Raw genomic sequence first — 16125 nt, forward strand, 5'->3', positions numbered from 1 at the left:
AGCATTGCCTGCCCCTGCGGCTGCTCTCCTCAGGTCGCACATGCTCAGTCTCAAAACAGAGCATGCGCAGCCTGAGGGCTCAGCAAATGCTAGGCAGGCAATGCAAGAGGGGCCCGGTGCCGGAGTTTTCTCTCTCCTGCTCCTGTTGAGAAAAGGCGGCTGAGGGGAGATATGATAGAGGTCTATAAAATAATGAGTGGAGTTGAACAGGTAGATGTGAAGCGTCTGTTCACGCGTTCCAAAAATACTAGGACTAGGGGGCATGCGATGAAGCTACAATGTAGTAAATTTAAAACGAATCGGAGAAAAGTTTTCTTCACTCAACGTGTAATTAAACTCTGGAATTCGTTGCCAGAGAATGTGGTAAAGGCGGTTAGCTTAGCGGAGTTAAAAAAGGTTTGGACGGCTTCCTAAAGGAAAAGTCCATAGACCGTTATTAAATGGACTTGGGGGAAAATACACTATTTCTGGGATAAGCAGTATAAAATGTTTTGTACATTTTTGGGATGTTGCCAGGTATCTGTGACCTGAATTGGCCACTGTTGGATGCTGGGCTTGATGGACCTTTGGTCTTTCCCAGTATGGCAATACTTATGTACTTATGTTGGGATGCAATCACCCGGGTCCCATCAGGAGAAGGAGAGAGAGACCCTTGCACCTGGCCCCAGGGAATTTTGCCCCCCCGTCCCCCTCTCAGCGGCTGTGGTTTCAGACTCTGTTATTCATGGGAGTCGATCTTCTTCTGAAGCACACAGGCTAAAGCACTGAGCTAGAGTAGTCTTGAAGCCTATGTGCCTGAGGTAACCTTCGGGTATTGAAGCATAGAGGCCACTGCTGAACGTACCAAATGTTGCTGCCAGTGTGGGGCCCAACTCAGATCCTTGAAGCGCTGTTATACTTGTCGGTCAGGACTTTTTCAAAGTGTAGACTGTGGAAACGGCCCATGGGCAGGCTGCAATGTCATTTTAAAGTAGGAAAATGAATTCTACAGCGTCTAAGTCCTATGGTTCTCATAGTAAGTTTGAGGGGAGCAACCATTTTAGATATGGCTGAGCCTTCAGCCACGCTTTGCCTGCCAAAAGGGATCACAGCCATTTAAAATCCTTATTTCTCAAAATAAGTTTTTGTCAGCTTCATAAAAATGCTGTAGAAGCTGATTCTCTGGGAGCTAGAATTCTTTTCTCCCCAGAATTTGTGTTGCTATTATAAAAGCATTTTTGTTGAAATATTCCTAGGGTGCTCAGACTGATGCTGCTTTCAACTTTAATCTCAGTCCCTGAGGCTTTTATTGCCGAGCAGAGCCTAGATATAGTGGATTACCGTGATTCTCAGTCTACTATTTGTGCTGTCCTTTCTGTCCAGGAAGGTTTGCAGGAAGCTAGGTCTCCTTCCATTCCTGAACTTCAGGAAAATAGTGAGATTCCTTTTATATAGGGGAAGGTCCTATAGTAGTTTGGCTCTTATGCAGAGAAGATTTTCCATCATTTGTTGCCAAATCTTTGGAAGTTCTGGGTATTAGCTTCTTCTGCCTGGGAGCTTCTGTTTTTCAGGGAATTCATAAGCCCTCAAAAGTCTTTTCCTTTACATCAAGCTATTTAGAATCTTATTTCTGTTGAGTGAGAATAAAGAAGTGGATAAAGGTAAGCCAGTTGATATTGTGTGTAGGGCTGTTCATCGATTAAAAAGGTTAACCCCACGATTAATCAAAATTAGAATTTTTGATCGCACAATTAATTGCGTAAAAACAACCCCACTCAAATTTCCTCCTGTTCAGTACAAAATATATATTCAGAATCAGCTTCAGCAAAACCAAATGTTTATATAATTCATCAACAAGCTGAATAATATCTTCTATTTTCAGATCTCTTGTATATCAGTTAGATCTCTTTTATATTAATGTTATGTTTCTATATTCCTAATACTCTTCAACATTACATTCATACTTAATTGAGGGAAAAGACCTCAAAAGTCCTAGCTTAGCAGCAAGTATAATATCTTTAGTGCCAGCTCATATTGGACTCCATTCTTATCATTGGTCTCAAAAACCTCCAAGGAAAATTTTGTTTTTATCATGTATTTGTATATATATTGTGCACTATGTGTTTTTCCAGTTAGCAATTAAGCAAAGAGACACTTAGCTCTCTCGTACCCAACGGGGCTCTCCGTTTCACTTCTTCAGTCAATTTTCATCAGGGGGTCTAAGTGCTCCACTCATCTAAATGAGTATAACAATCTATAAATGTCTTCAATAGATATTCTTCAAATGGTCACAAGAGAATATAAACTTACTTTATTTCAAGTTCCATTCGACTCACAAAATGGCCCTTACTAACTGCAGGACACTGACCTTTTTCCTGAACCAGAAGTAAAACTGGGCTCTTTAATTAGCTCTTCATTTGCTGACTTGTCATAATGAACCACATTTGAATATATTGCTTGATGGATACAACTAGGGACTTAGCCAGACCTCGCGGTGGGAGGGGGCCACAACCTGAGGTGGGGGAGGCACATTTTAATCTGCCCCACACACACACCGTCTCACCTCCCCCCACCGCGTCGCTGCACCCCACAGCAGCAAATACCTTTGCTGGTGGGGGTCCCCAGCCCCCGCCTGCCGAAGCCTTCTTTGGCGCTGGTCTCCTGTGCACTGTGCTTTCTTCCTTCTGACGTCCTGTGCACGCTCCTTTAAGTGAAACTGAGCATGCAAAGTGATTCACATTGGGAAGAATAATCTGAATTATAGTTTTCTGATGAAAGGGTCCATCTTAGGAGTCAGCACTCAAGAAAAAGATCTAGGTGTCATTGTAGACAATATGCTGAAATATTCTGTCCAGTGTGCAACAGCAGCCAAAAAAAGCAAACAGGATGCTAGGAATTATTAGGAAAGGGATGCAAAATAAGACAGTGCCTCTTTATCGCTCCATGGTGCAACCTCACCCTGAGTATTGCGTTCAGTTCTGGTCGCCGTATCTCAAAAAAGATATAGCAGAATTAGAAAAGGTTCAAAGAAGAGCAACTAAAATGATAAAGGGGATGCAACTCCTGTGTGAGAGAAAGCTAAAGAGGATAGGGCTCTTCAGCTTGGAAAAGAGACGGCTGAGGGAGGATATGATTGAGGTCTTTAAAATCCTAAGTGGTGTGGAACGGGTAGACATGAATTGATTTTTCACTTTTTCAAAAAGTACAAAGACCAGAGGACACTCAATGAAATTACATGGAAATACTTTTAAAACATATAGGAGGAAATATTTTTTTCCTCAAAAAAATAGTTAAGCTCTGGAACTCGCTGCCTGAGTATATGGTAACAGTAGTTAGCGTATCTGGCTTTTAAAAAGGTTTGGACAATTCCTGGAGGAAAAGACCATAGGCCGTTATTGAGATGGATATGGGGGAAGCCACTGGTTGCCCCAGGATTGGTAGCTACTAATTGGGTTTCTGCCAGGTACTTGTGACTTGGATTGGCCACTGTTGGAAGCAGGATACTGGGCTAGATGGAGCATTGGTCTGACCCAGTATGGCTATTCTTATGTTCTCCGAGGACAAGCAGGCTGCTTGTTCTCACTGATGGGTGACGTCCACGGCAGCCCCTCCAATCGGAAACTTCACTAGCAAAGGCCTTTGCTAGTCCTCGCGCGCCCATGCGCACCGCGCATGCGCGGCCGTCTTTCCGCCCGAACCGGCTCGTGTTCGTCAGTTTTCTTTTGTCCGCGCTCGGTACGGTCGTGTTTTCGCCGTGTCGCGCCCTGGAAAGTCGACCTCGCGCGTCGTTCTTACTTCGTATTTAAAAAAAAAAAAAAAAAACCCTGTGTGGAAGGAGACTCTTTGGTCTTTTTCCTTCCGATATTTCCAGTTTTTCGCCCCGGTAAGTTTTCTTTCGTCGTCTGGGTAGGCCGCTTTTAGGCCTCGGGTCGAAGTTTTCTTCCCCTTGTTTTTGTGGTGCCTTTTCCGCCATTTCGACTTTTGATCTCGCCGGCGTGATTTTTCCGCCCATGACATCGAAGTCTCCCAGCGGCTTCAAGAAGTGCACCCAGTGCGCCCGGGTCATCTCGCTCACTGATAGGCACGCGTCGTGTCTTCAGTGCTTGGGGGCTGGGCACCGCCCGCAGGCCTGTAGTCTGTGTTCCCTTTTACAAAAGCGGACTCAGGTAGCGAGATTGGCCCAGTGGAACGTTTTGTTCTCGGGCTCTTCGTCGGCATCGGCACCGGGAGGATCCAGTGCATCGACGTCAGCGCCCGGACCTTCATCTTCGCCCCTGACCGCATCAAGTGTATCGAGGCATCGACACTCTGCATCAGGGCGACATCGGAGGGCTGCGTCGGCGTTGGTGACATCGAGACCTCCTCTTTTGCTGATGTCGTCGGACGGTGGTGCTTCGTCTGGAGCGCAGGTGAGGGCTGTCCATTCCCCTGCTGGTGGCGGTGAGCCTTCGGGTGGGTCTCCTCCTGCCCTGAGGGCTCCCGCGGTACAGCCCCCCCCGAGACCGACCTCCTTCGGCCTCGGCCCCGAGGAAGCGACGGCTGGATTCGACGTCCTCCTCGTCGGTGCCGGGAAGCTCCGGTGACATGCTTCGCTCCAAGAAATCAAAGAAGCATCGTCACCGGTCTCCTTCCCGTGTCGGCACCGAGAGCTCTGGGTCGCCGAGGGAGTCGGCACCCAGTAGGCATCGGCACCGAGAGGACCGCTCACCCTCTGTTCAGGAGGTGTCGATGCGCTACACTCTGGACAGCCCGGAATAGCCTCCACGCCCGGAACAGGTTTTGACATCGACTCCTGCATCGACATCGATGTCTTTCTCCACAGCCGCTCTGCACGAGAGCCTCCGGGCCGTTCTCCCAGAGATCCTGGGGGAGCTGTTGCGCCCTACCCCTCCGGTACCGGGAGTGCTTGCGCCACCGGTACCGACGAGCGAGGCGCCGGCTGGTCCCATGCCCGAGGTGAGGCCTTCTGCGGTCGCCTCCCAGGAAGGCTCCCCGACTACGTCGGCGGAGGGAGCTTCGCCGATGCGGGCGAGAGAGTCTACCTCTCGACGCTCCCATCGTGGACGTGGCTCCACAGAGTCGAGTCGGGCACGGTTGCAGACACAGGTCCGTGAACTTGTGTCTGACACCGAGGGTGAGGCCTCGTGGGAAGAGGAAGAAGACATCAGATATTTCTCTGACGAGGAGTCTGAGGGTCTTCCTTCCGATTCCACTCCCTCTCCTGAAAGACAGCTTTCTCCTCCCGAGAGTCTGTCTTTCGCTTCCTTTGTCCGGGAGATGTCTACGGCCATCCCCTTCCCGGTGGTTGTGGAGGACGAGCCCAGGGCTGAAATGTTTGAGCTCCTGGACTATCCTTCTCCACCTAAGGATGCGTCCACAGTACCCATGCACCATGTCCTCAAAAAGACATTGCTGGCGAACTGGACCAAGCCTCTAACTAACCCCCACATTCCGAAGACGATCGAGTCCCAGTACCGGATCCATGGGGACCCAGAGCTGATGCGCACTCAGTTGCCTCACAACTCTGGAGTTGTGGATTTGGCCCTAAAGAAGGCTAAGAGTTCTAGTGAGCATGCTCCGGCGCCCCCAGGCAAAGACTCTAGAACCTTAGACTCCTTTGGGAGGAAGGCCTACCATTCTTCAATGCTCGTGGCCAAAATTCAGTCGTACCAGCTCTACACGAGCATCCACATGCGGAACAATGTGCGGCAGTTGGCGGGCTTGGTGGACAAGCTCCCCCCTGAGCAAGCCAAGCCTTTTCAGGAGGTGGTCAGGCAGCTGAAGGCGTGCAGAAAATTCCTGGCCAGAGGGGTGTATGACACCTTTGATGTTGCGTCCAGGGCCGCTGCCCAAGGTGTGGTGATGCGCAGACTCTCATGGCTGCGTGCCTCCGACCTGGAGAATAGAATCCAGCAGCGGATTGCGGACTCGCCTTGCCGTGCAAATAATATTTTTGGAGAGAAGGTCGAGCAGGTGATAGAGCAGCTCCACCAGCGGGACACCGCATTCGACAAGTTCTCCCGCCGGCAGCCTTCAGCATCTACCTCTACAGGTTGAAGATTTTTCGGGGGAAGGAAGACTGTTCCCTACTCTTCTGGCAAGCGTAGGTACAATCCTCCTTCTCGACAGCCTGCGGCCCAGGCTAAGCCCCAGCGCGCTCGCTCTCTCGTCAGCAGCGTGCGCCTCAGCAAGGCCCATCGGCTCCCCAGCAAAAGCAAGGGACGAGCTTTTGACTGGCTCCAGCAGAGCATAGCCGACATCCAAGTATCAGTGCCGGGCGACCTACCAGTCGGGGGGAGGTTGAAAGCTTTTCACCAAAGGTGGCCTCTCATAACCTCCGATCAGTGGGTTCTCCAACTAGTCTGGCAAGGATACACCCTCAATTTGGCCTCAAAACCTCCAAATTCTCCACCGGGAGCTCAATCTTACAGCTTCCAGCACAAGCAGGTACTTGCAGAGGAACTCTCCGCCCTTCTCAGCGCCAATGCGGTCGAGCCCGTGCCATCCGGGCAAGAAGGGCTGGGATTCTATTCCAGGTACTTCCTTGTGGAAAAGAAAACAGGGGGGATGCGTCCCATCCTAGACCTAAGAGCCCTGAACAAATATCTGGTCAAAGAAAAGTTCAGGATGCTTTCCCTGGGCACCCTTCTACCCATGATTCAGCAAAACGATTGGCTATGCTCTCTGGACTTGAAGGACGCCTACACGCACATCCCGATACTGCCAGCTCACAGACAGTATCTGCGATTTCAGCTGGGCACACGTCACTTCCAGTATTGTGTGCTACCCTTTGGGCTCGCCTCTGCGCCCAGAGTGTTCACGAAGTGCTTGGCTGTAGTAGCAGCGGCACTTCGCAGACTGGGGGTACACGTGTTCCCATATCTCGACGATTGGCTGGTGAAGAACACATCCGAGGCAGGAGCCCTGCAGTCCACGCAGATGACTATTCGCCTCCTGGAGCTACTGGGGTTTGTGATAAATTATCCAAAGTCCCATCTTCTCCCAGTGCAGAAACTCGAATTCATAGGAGCTCTGCTGGATTCTCGGACGGCTCGCGCCTATCTTCCAGAGACGAGAGCCAACAACTTGTTGTCCCTCGTCTCGCGGGTGCGAGCGTCCCAGCAGATCACAGCTCGGCAGATGTTGAGATTGCTGGGCCACATGGCCTCCACAGTTCATGTGACTCCCATGGCCCGCCTTCACATGAGATCTGCTCAATGGACCCTAGCTTCCCAGTGGTTTCAGGCTGCTGGGGATCTAGAAGACGTGATCCACCTGTCCACGAGTTTTCTCGAATCCCTGTATTGGTGGACAATCTGGTCCAATTTGACTCTGGGACGTCCTTTCCAAATTCCTCAGCCACAAAAGGTGCTGACCACGGATGCGTCTCTCCTGGGATGGGGAGCTCATGTCGATGGCCTTCACACCCAGGGAAGCTGGTCCCTCCAGGAACGCGATCTGCAGATCAATCTTCTGGAGTTACGAGCGATCTGGAACGCTCTGAAGGCTTTCAGAGATCGGCTGTCCCACCAAATTATCCAAATTCAGACAGACAACCAGGTTGCCATGTATTACGTCAACAAGCAGGGGGGCACCGGATCTCGCCCCCTGTGTCAGGAAGCCGTCAGCATGTGGCTCTGGGCTCGCCGTCATGGCATGGTGCTCCAAGCCACATATCTGGCAGGCGTAAACAACAGTCTGGCCGACAGGTTGAGCAGGATTATGCAACCTCACGAGTGGTTGCTCAATTCCCGAGTGGTGCGCCAGATCTTCCAAGCGTGGGGCACCCCCTTGGTAGATCTCTTCGCATCTCAAGCCAACCACAAAGTCCCTCAGTTCTGTTCCAGGCTTCAGGCCCACGGCAGACTGGCATCGGATGCCTTCCTCCTGGACTGGGGGGAGGGTCTGCTGTATGCTTATCCTCCCATACCTCTGGTGGGGAAGACTTTGTTGAAACTCAAGCAAGACCGAGGCACCATGATTCTGATTGCTCCTTTTTGGCCGCGTCAGATCTGGTTCCCTCTTCTTCTGGAGTTGTCCTCCGAAGAACCGTGGAGATTGGAGTGTTTTCCGACCCTCATCACACAGGACGAAGGGGCGCTTCTGCATCCCAACCTCCGGTCCCTGGCTCTCACGGCCTGGAGTTGAGAGCGTAGACTTTGCCTCTTTGGGTCTGTCAGAGGGTGTCTCCCGCATCTTGCTTGCTTCCAGGAAAGATTCCACTAAAAGGAGTTACTTCTTTCTGTGGAGGAGGTTTGCCGTCTGGTGTGACAGCAAGGCCCTAGATCCTCACTCTTGTCCTACACAGACCCTGCTTGAATACCTTCTGCACTTGTCTGTCTGGTCTCAAGACCAACTCTGTAAGGGTTCACCTTAGTGCAATCAGTGCATACCATTACCGTGTGGAAGGTAAGCCGATCTCAGGACAGCCTTTAGTTGTTCGCTTCATGAGAGGTTTGCTTTTGTCAAAGCCCCCTGTCAAGCCTCCTACAGTGTCATGGGATCTCAATGTCGTTCTCACCCAGCTGATGAAACCTCCTTTTCAGCCACTGAATTCCTGCCATCTGAAGTACTTGACCTGGAAGGTCATTTTCTTGGTGGCAGTTACTTCAGCTCATAGAGTCAGTGAGCTTCAGGCCCTGGTAGCCCAGGCCCCTTACACCAAATTTCATCGTAACAGAGTAGTCCTCCGCACTCACCCTAAGTTCTTGCCAAAGGTTGTGTCGGAGTTCCATCTGAACCAGTCAATTGTCTTGCCAACATTCTTTCCCCGTCCGCATTCCTGCCCTGCTGAACGTCAGCTGCACACATTGGACTGCAAGAGAGCATTGGCCTTCTATCTGGAGCGGACACAGCCCAACAGACAGTCCGCCCAATTGTTTGTTGCTGTGGGAAAACGCACCATATCCAATTGGCTAGCAGATTGCATTTCCTTCACTTACGCCCAGGCTGGGCTGGCTCTTGAGGGTCATGTCACGGCTCATAATGTTAGAGCCATGGCTGCGTCGGTAGCCCACTTGAAGTCAGCCTCCATTGAAGAGATTTGCAAAGCTGCGACGTGGTCATCTGTCCACACATTCACATCTCATTACTGCCTGCAGCAGGATACCCGACACGACAGTCGGTTCGGGCAGTCATGCTTCACAACCTGTTCGGGCTTTAGGATCCAACTCCACCCCCGAGGGCCCTGTTTGTTCTGTTCCAGGCTGCACTCTCAGTTAGTTGGTAAATTTTTTAGGTCAATCTCAGTAATGTCCTCGCCGTTGCGAGGCCCAATTGACCATGGTTGTTGTTTTGAGTGAGCCTGGGGGCTAGGGATACCCCATCAGTGAGAACAAGCAGCCTGCTTGTCCTCGGAGAAAGCGAATGCTACATACCTGTAGAAGGTATTCTCCGAGGACAGCAGGCTGATTGTTCTCACAAACCCGCCCGCCTCCCCTTTGGAGTTGTGTCTTCCCTTGTCTTTGTCTTGCTACATATGGGACTGACGAACACGAGCCGGTTCGGGCGGGAAGACGGCCGCTCATGCGCGGTGCGCATGGGCGCGCGAGGACTAACAAAGGCCTTTGCTAGTGAAGTTTCCGATTGGAGGGGCTGCCGTGGACGTCACCCATCAGTAAGAACAATCAGCCTGCTGTCCTCGGAGAATAACTTCTACAGGTATGTAGCATTCGCTTTATTACAGGTCCACATTTAAAACTCCTATTTTCAAGGGTCAGTAGCATGGAACCTAGCTGCTACTTAGGATTCTGCCAGGGACTTATGGCCACTGTTGGAAGCAGGTTATGGGCTCAGTAGACCTCTGTTCTGACCTAGTATGTCAGTTTTTATGTTCTTGTGTTCAGACAGAATGGGCCAGAGTACCTTTGAGGCCTCTATGGTCCTCTCGAGGAGCATCACTATCCATACCGTCATCAAAACAAATCACATGATGTGATACCTGCCAGTGAGTCTTCCCAATTACTTTGTCCTACCTATCTTGTCCTGTTTATAAGTTTCAACTTCACTTGCCCCTCAAAGCTGTATATCTGGGCCTGGACCTTCTGGAAATTTGGGCCACAATCTTCAAATTTAAGCTAAATAGAGACAGAACCAAATTTCTGGTTCTATCTAGTCCACACAGTCCCACCTCTTACCAAAGCTTCACAATCAATCAACAAATATATCAAATCGAAGCACAACTAAAATAATGGGAATTATCCTTGATAAACATCTATCTCTGGAAAACCAAGTATCAGCAGTCATATCAAAATGTTTCAGAACACTATGGAAACTGAGAAGTGTTAGAGGATACTTTTCTAGACAAGCATTTTGGCTAATAGTACAATTGCTGATACTATCACAGCTAGACTATTGTAATGCAGCATATAGGGTCTTAGGAAAATTCAGACTATACAAAACACTGGAGCTTGCTTGATTTTTGGTTTAACTAAATTCAGCAATATTTCTCTCAGTTTTGTTAAATTGCACTGGTTGCCCATTGAGACAAGAGTTATTTTCAAGTTGGCTTGTTTTCTTTTTAAAGTTATGCATGAGTTAGCACCAAACTATTTCTATGATCATTTCCAATTCCCTGCCACTCAGAGGGCAAGACGAAAGGATGATGTTATTTTCTCCTTTCCCTCAGTTAAGGGAAAGAAGAGACTGCATTTACTTGAACTAACATTGGCGTTTCAGGCAGCTAGATACTGGAAACAGTTTGCTGATATTTTTTATTCTTCCCAGTCATATTGTGTTTTTAGGAAAAGGGTTAAAACTTTTTTGTTTCAAAATTTTTCTTGCACTCTACTTCATGATTATACTGTAATATTGATTAGTTCTTATTCCCAGAAGCTTGTTTCTGGTCTCTTGTGATTTGCTTTGAGGTGTTAGCAGGATATAAGACCAGTTTATCTTTATCTTTAGCCTAAAGTTAGGCGTGGTTTATAGAATAGCACATAGGGCGGGGGAATGTGCCTAGATTTACGCCACTGAAAAACCTTACATAAATACTTGTGCCTAAATTAGGTGTAGTTCTCCTGAATTCTATAACCACGCGCACAGATTTGATGAACACCCCTGACACAACCACACTCCACACACCCCCTTTTCAGCTACATGTGTTAGAATTTACATGTGTCTCTCTTTAGAATACGCCTAAAAAGGTGCACACGTAAATTCCAATTATTACCAATTAGTGATGATGGTTGTTATTAGCCAGTTATCACTGCTGTTTGGCTCGTTGCTCAAGGTGCACAAATTAATTGAGCACATGCCCAGTTAACGCACGCAACTTGCCGTGCCGTATATAGAATCTGGAGGTTAGGGGGCAATTCAAGTAGACATCTTTTAGGCGCCCCAGTGCTGCATGGTGAGAGCCTTATTCTACTGTATAACGGCATCTGAGTGCCCAGATTTGGTTATAGAATACCAACCAGTGTATCCCGACATTGGCACACCTTACATTTAGGGTCTCGCAGTTACACCAGCCATAAACATCCAAATGCAGCAAGGATGCTCAGGTTGGAGCATCACCCACACTTTGTCCCCTTGCAGGCCTCCCTTGCAGTTGCATGCTATAGCACTTCACTGCACCCTTACAGAATAGTGCTTAGGGCAATTACATACATAAGTGCTAATTTTCTGTACATTTGCACATCCAAGGGACAGGTAAATGTGGGCGCTCTGTTATACAGTTGCCCTTCTAGTGGCTGCTGCTCTTGCTTCCTTTCACCACACACATGCACAAGTGTATCTCCACTTGAACAAATACCCACTGGTTGTCAGCTCTGCTCTCCCAATCTCTCTGCTTCTTTCCTCCACATGGCTGTTTGTTTTCCAGTTCCTGTCACTCCTCAAATACTCATTTCCAGGCTCACCTCACTTTCTGTCACCACTTGCATGCTGATGTTTGTTAGCTCTGTTTTGGTATCTGTCACCTCTTTCATACTAATGATTCTTTGGTTTTTTTTTCTCCTCCTCTTGTTTCCAGGCTGACATTCAAGCTTTGCCACATGTACTGGAATTGGTCTGGTACTATACGTGTGCCAGCCCCCTGCAAGTATGCCCACAAACTGGCATTCCTCTCAGGGCAGGTTTTGCACCATGAGCCTGCCATCCAGCTGTGTGAGAAGCTCTTTTTCCTGTGAGCCCATTGAGCTGTGTGAGGAGCTGTTTTTCCTGTGTGCCTGCCATCCAGCTGTGAGGAGCTCTTTTTCCTGTGTGCCCGCCATGCAGCTGTGTGAGGAACTCATTTTTCCTGTGTGCCCGCCATCCAGCTGTGTGAGGAACTCATTTTTCCTGTGTGCCCGCCATCTAGCTGTGTGAGAAGTTGTTCTTCCTGTGAGTCCACCATCCAGCTGTAAGAGAAGCTCTTGCCATCCAGCTGTGTGAAGAACTCTTCTGTGATAGTTTTGGGCAGAGGAAGGTGTTCCTGCATATCACTCAATTCTTTTACAAGCTTTTGTTTTAATTTATCTGTAGTGTATTTGGCTTCCTCATTTTGTTAGGCTTTGTGCATCTCCTTATCTCGGTATACCATGTGGCATTTAGAAGAATAAAGAAATCGTGCAGGACTGTCTGTTCTTTAGCTTTTGTGAGGTATTTTAGCTCATGCTCTTTGGAATTTGTATTTAGTTTTTATTCTTTCCAGTAGTTGAGACATGTTTTAAGTTCAAGAGTTCTTAACTCATTGTATTTATTTTTTTTCTGCAATTACTGATACCATAAATGTTTTCATACAAAACAAAATTAGACTTGCTCTCAGTCCAGCAGCCCTTCTGCTCCCAGATCATCTCTCTGTATGTTTAATATTTGGTTTATGTCCCAGTTCAGTAAAAGTTGTTTAGCAGAAGCTGTACTGTAAGTTTGGCAGTGGGAGCAGGCCTCTTCACACATCTCACATTTCCATTTGTTTTTTTAGAGCTGATGTTGGAGCTCATCAGTCACTTGTTTACAGAGCAGGATGGGCAGCCATCTCTCCTCATGGTGCTATCAGATAGCTTTGTTTGGCCAGTACCCCTTGATTGCCATGTGGAGGGTGTTTTCTCTTCCAGTTTTGGAAGTCATGCAGGAGCACACATTTTTTTTTTAGGTCTGGGCTCAACACTGTGCAGCTATTGAAGTACAAAAAATGATGTTTGATCACTTCATGGACAGTTTTATAGTTGGTTAAATTCTGCTCCTTCCTGCATTGCTACAGCACTGTGGTGACCAGGCAGGTGGTGCCAGGTAATATGGAAAACTTGCAAAAAATAGCAAAAAGTCACCTGATTACGCCAACTAGGTATCCCAAAACTTGTTTTAAAAAATGGTGATGGAGGATTCTGTTTATAGATGTGATGAGAATACTTTGTAACATAAGTAATTTGAGGGGGGGGGGGGGTAAGGGGGTGGAGGGGATGAGGTTCTGTCTCATGATGCCTTTTAAAACAGGTTTGTGTACCTTCCTCTGCAGTATAGAGCTTACTTAATGTTTGTGTCAAGATGATATCCAAGTTCACAGCCTTCAGTGGAAAAAAAAATCTATCTGTATCCAATCTTTTCAGAAAAATAGCAATATTTTGGTACATTCCCTCACTGCATAATAGGGTAACACTTATACATATCCTTCTTGATGCCCTCCTTTGGAAATGATGAGCCAGACTTTCCACCCTAGACGTGGCACGCACATTGCTATGCTGTTTAGATAAAAGGTGCTGTATAACATACAAATTACTGTATTGTGTGGTGTTTTTATGATGAGAAGAGAGCCCTATTAATAAAAATTATTATAAAACAGGTTATTGGCTCGTTTTATTTATTCTTAAAAGCTTAAATTTAGAAAGGAAAAGGAAAGCTCCTTGAGTGCAGTGGGCCTGGCTTGTTTATTTGCTGGAAGTAGCAGCCGTGTTGAGGCTCTGTCATAGGAACACCCTGACTGACAGCCCCTGTGTTAGAAAATGAATGTCAAATTTTGCTGCTTGAGAAAGTTTAGTTTTTTATTGAATGGCCATGGTATGTGTAAGTTGATAGTCCATGCCTAGGCAGTGAAAGACATAAGATGATTGGGAAGGGTGACCTATGATCCAACAGGTGTCTGTTTTTTCTTTGTTTAAGATCAAAGGATGATCAGAAAGCCAATTTATGACTGCATTTAGGCAGGCTTGTAGGGAATGTAATCAAGGGGGTATCCGAGTCAGTGAAGTAAAGTAAGAGAATATCATCAGTGTAAAAATATGCAGAACTAGTGAAGGTTTGAATGATAGTAGCTAAAGTACTTAGAAACAAATGGAACAGGAATAGGGATAGAATTTAACCTTGAGGGACACCTCACTGTAGAGTCCTGGGCTAAGATGATGAATTTGAGAGGTCACAACCATAAATGAATGTCCTGACAAAACAATAAGAGAACCAGTACAAAAACAGTACTGGTTATACCCAGGGATGTGAGTCAAGAGAGAATTAAAGAGTGATCAGTTAAGTCAAAGATGTCAGAGAGATTGAGATAGCCAGAGTGATATGGTTCTTGTCTAACTGAGAGTGAACCTCACTAAGAAATGCAATCAGAACCGTTTTGTTACTATGAGTTCTAAATCCAGATTGCCTGGGATGTAAGGCTAGAGTCTTATAAGGATGAGATCTATGTGTATACCACCTTTTCAAGGACTTTGGACAGAAAACATAAGTTGGAGACTGGGTGGTAATGGGTAAGCACAGAGGGATCCAAGAAAAGCTTTTTAAGAATTGGGTGAATGATAGAACGGTACGGCCAGCTAAAGGAAAGCAAATAATTAGGTAAGACATAATTTCACCTTTAACCCTCCCCCCCCCCATCCCATCCCCTCAGAGGTCTCATTGTAAACTGCTTTAAAACGTAACTGTATTAAACAGTATGTTAAGTAATTAAATCAAATCAAACATATCCCCTCTTCTGCACTGAGCAACATCCATTTAAGAATTTATTCCATTTAAGAATTTATGGCAGATCATTGTGTTCTCCAATTCCCACTTAGAACACTCCCACATTATTCTCATAAACATATTTGTTAAGTTATACATCTGACAAAACTGCTGAAGCTGTTCACATACTCAGTGAAGTGGAGATGGTGCTCTATGCTTTCAAAACTGTGCCAGAGTTATCCTGGCTGCAGCGAAGCCTACTACCATTAGCATATCTGGCACTTCTCTTATTCCCTCTATCCCCATGTTCAACAGTGTTACTTCCGTGCATACTGGAATGAATTTTCTAACCATCTTACCTAGAGTAGTACATATCCACTCCCAGTAGTGCCTGATTTTTCTCTCTCACAATATATCTAATATAAGCCCATGGCCCTATATTAGAATATAAGCATTGCCATACTGGGACAGACCGAAGGTCCATCAAGCCCAGTATCCTGTTTCCAACAATGGATCCAGGTTACAAGTTCCTGGCAAGATCCCAAAAGAATAAAACATTTTATTCTGCTTATGCTAGCCTGTTATTGTTGGTGTAGTTTCTAAAGTGTTTCCAGAGTATAATACTATCTCAAAATTTTTTTGAATTATATCACTGGGACACTAAATATTAGAATGCATTAAGATTTTAAAGAGCACCTATTAAGCAAAGTTGTGCACTATCGGAGGTTGGAGGTTGTCTATGATTATAAAACGTCACACAAGCGTATGCTTTGATACAGCACACTGCAATGGTGCTTTAGTGACAGTATGAGACACTCCCTCATCAACTAATTAATTGTACATTTAGCTGGTTTTGCTCCATCTATCATCTAGTTGTGTATGCTTCAAAAAAATTAGGTTGGAGTGGTGCCATTTTTTCTAGTTTTTGATTATGCTAGATATAAGCAGTGGATTTTCCTAATTCCATCTTAATAATGGCTTGTGGACTTTCTTATAGGAAATTAGCCAAACCTTTTTTAAACACTGCTAAGCTAACTGCTTTTGCTACATTCTCTGACAACGAATTCCAGAGTTTAATTACACATTGAGTGAAGACATATTTTCTCAAGTTTAAGTTACTACTTAGTAGCTTAATTGCATGGCCTCTAGTCCTAGTATTTTTGGAAAGAGTAAACAAGTGATTCACGTCTACAAGTTACACTCCACTCAGTTTTTTATAGACCTCTATCATATCTCCCCTCAGCCATCTCTTCTCCAAGCTGAAGAGCCCTAGCCACTTTAGCCTTC

At 46.7% G+C, this 16125-nt stretch overlaps 1 protein-coding gene across 1 annotated transcript in view; it reads left to right on the forward strand.

Annotated features, from left to right (window-relative positions):
- Window positions 1-13295, forward strand: part of PIWIL2 (piwi like RNA-mediated gene silencing 2) — a 349150-nt gene extending 335855 nt beyond the window's left edge. The window contains exon 24 of the mRNA XM_030202016.1: window positions 11951-13295. Within this exon, the coding sequence (XP_030057876.1) occupies window positions 11951-12107 (157 nt within the window). The 3' untranslated portion in view covers window positions 12108-13295. The remainder of the gene's footprint in view (window positions 1-11950) is intronic.
- Window positions 13296-16125: the final 2830 nt, after the last annotated feature.

Source organism: Microcaecilia unicolor, chromosome 4 (assembly GCF_901765095.1).
Source record: "Microcaecilia unicolor chromosome 4, aMicUni1.1, whole genome shotgun sequence".
Taxonomy (NCBI): Eukaryota; Metazoa; Chordata; class Amphibia; order Gymnophiona; family Siphonopidae; genus Microcaecilia; species Microcaecilia unicolor.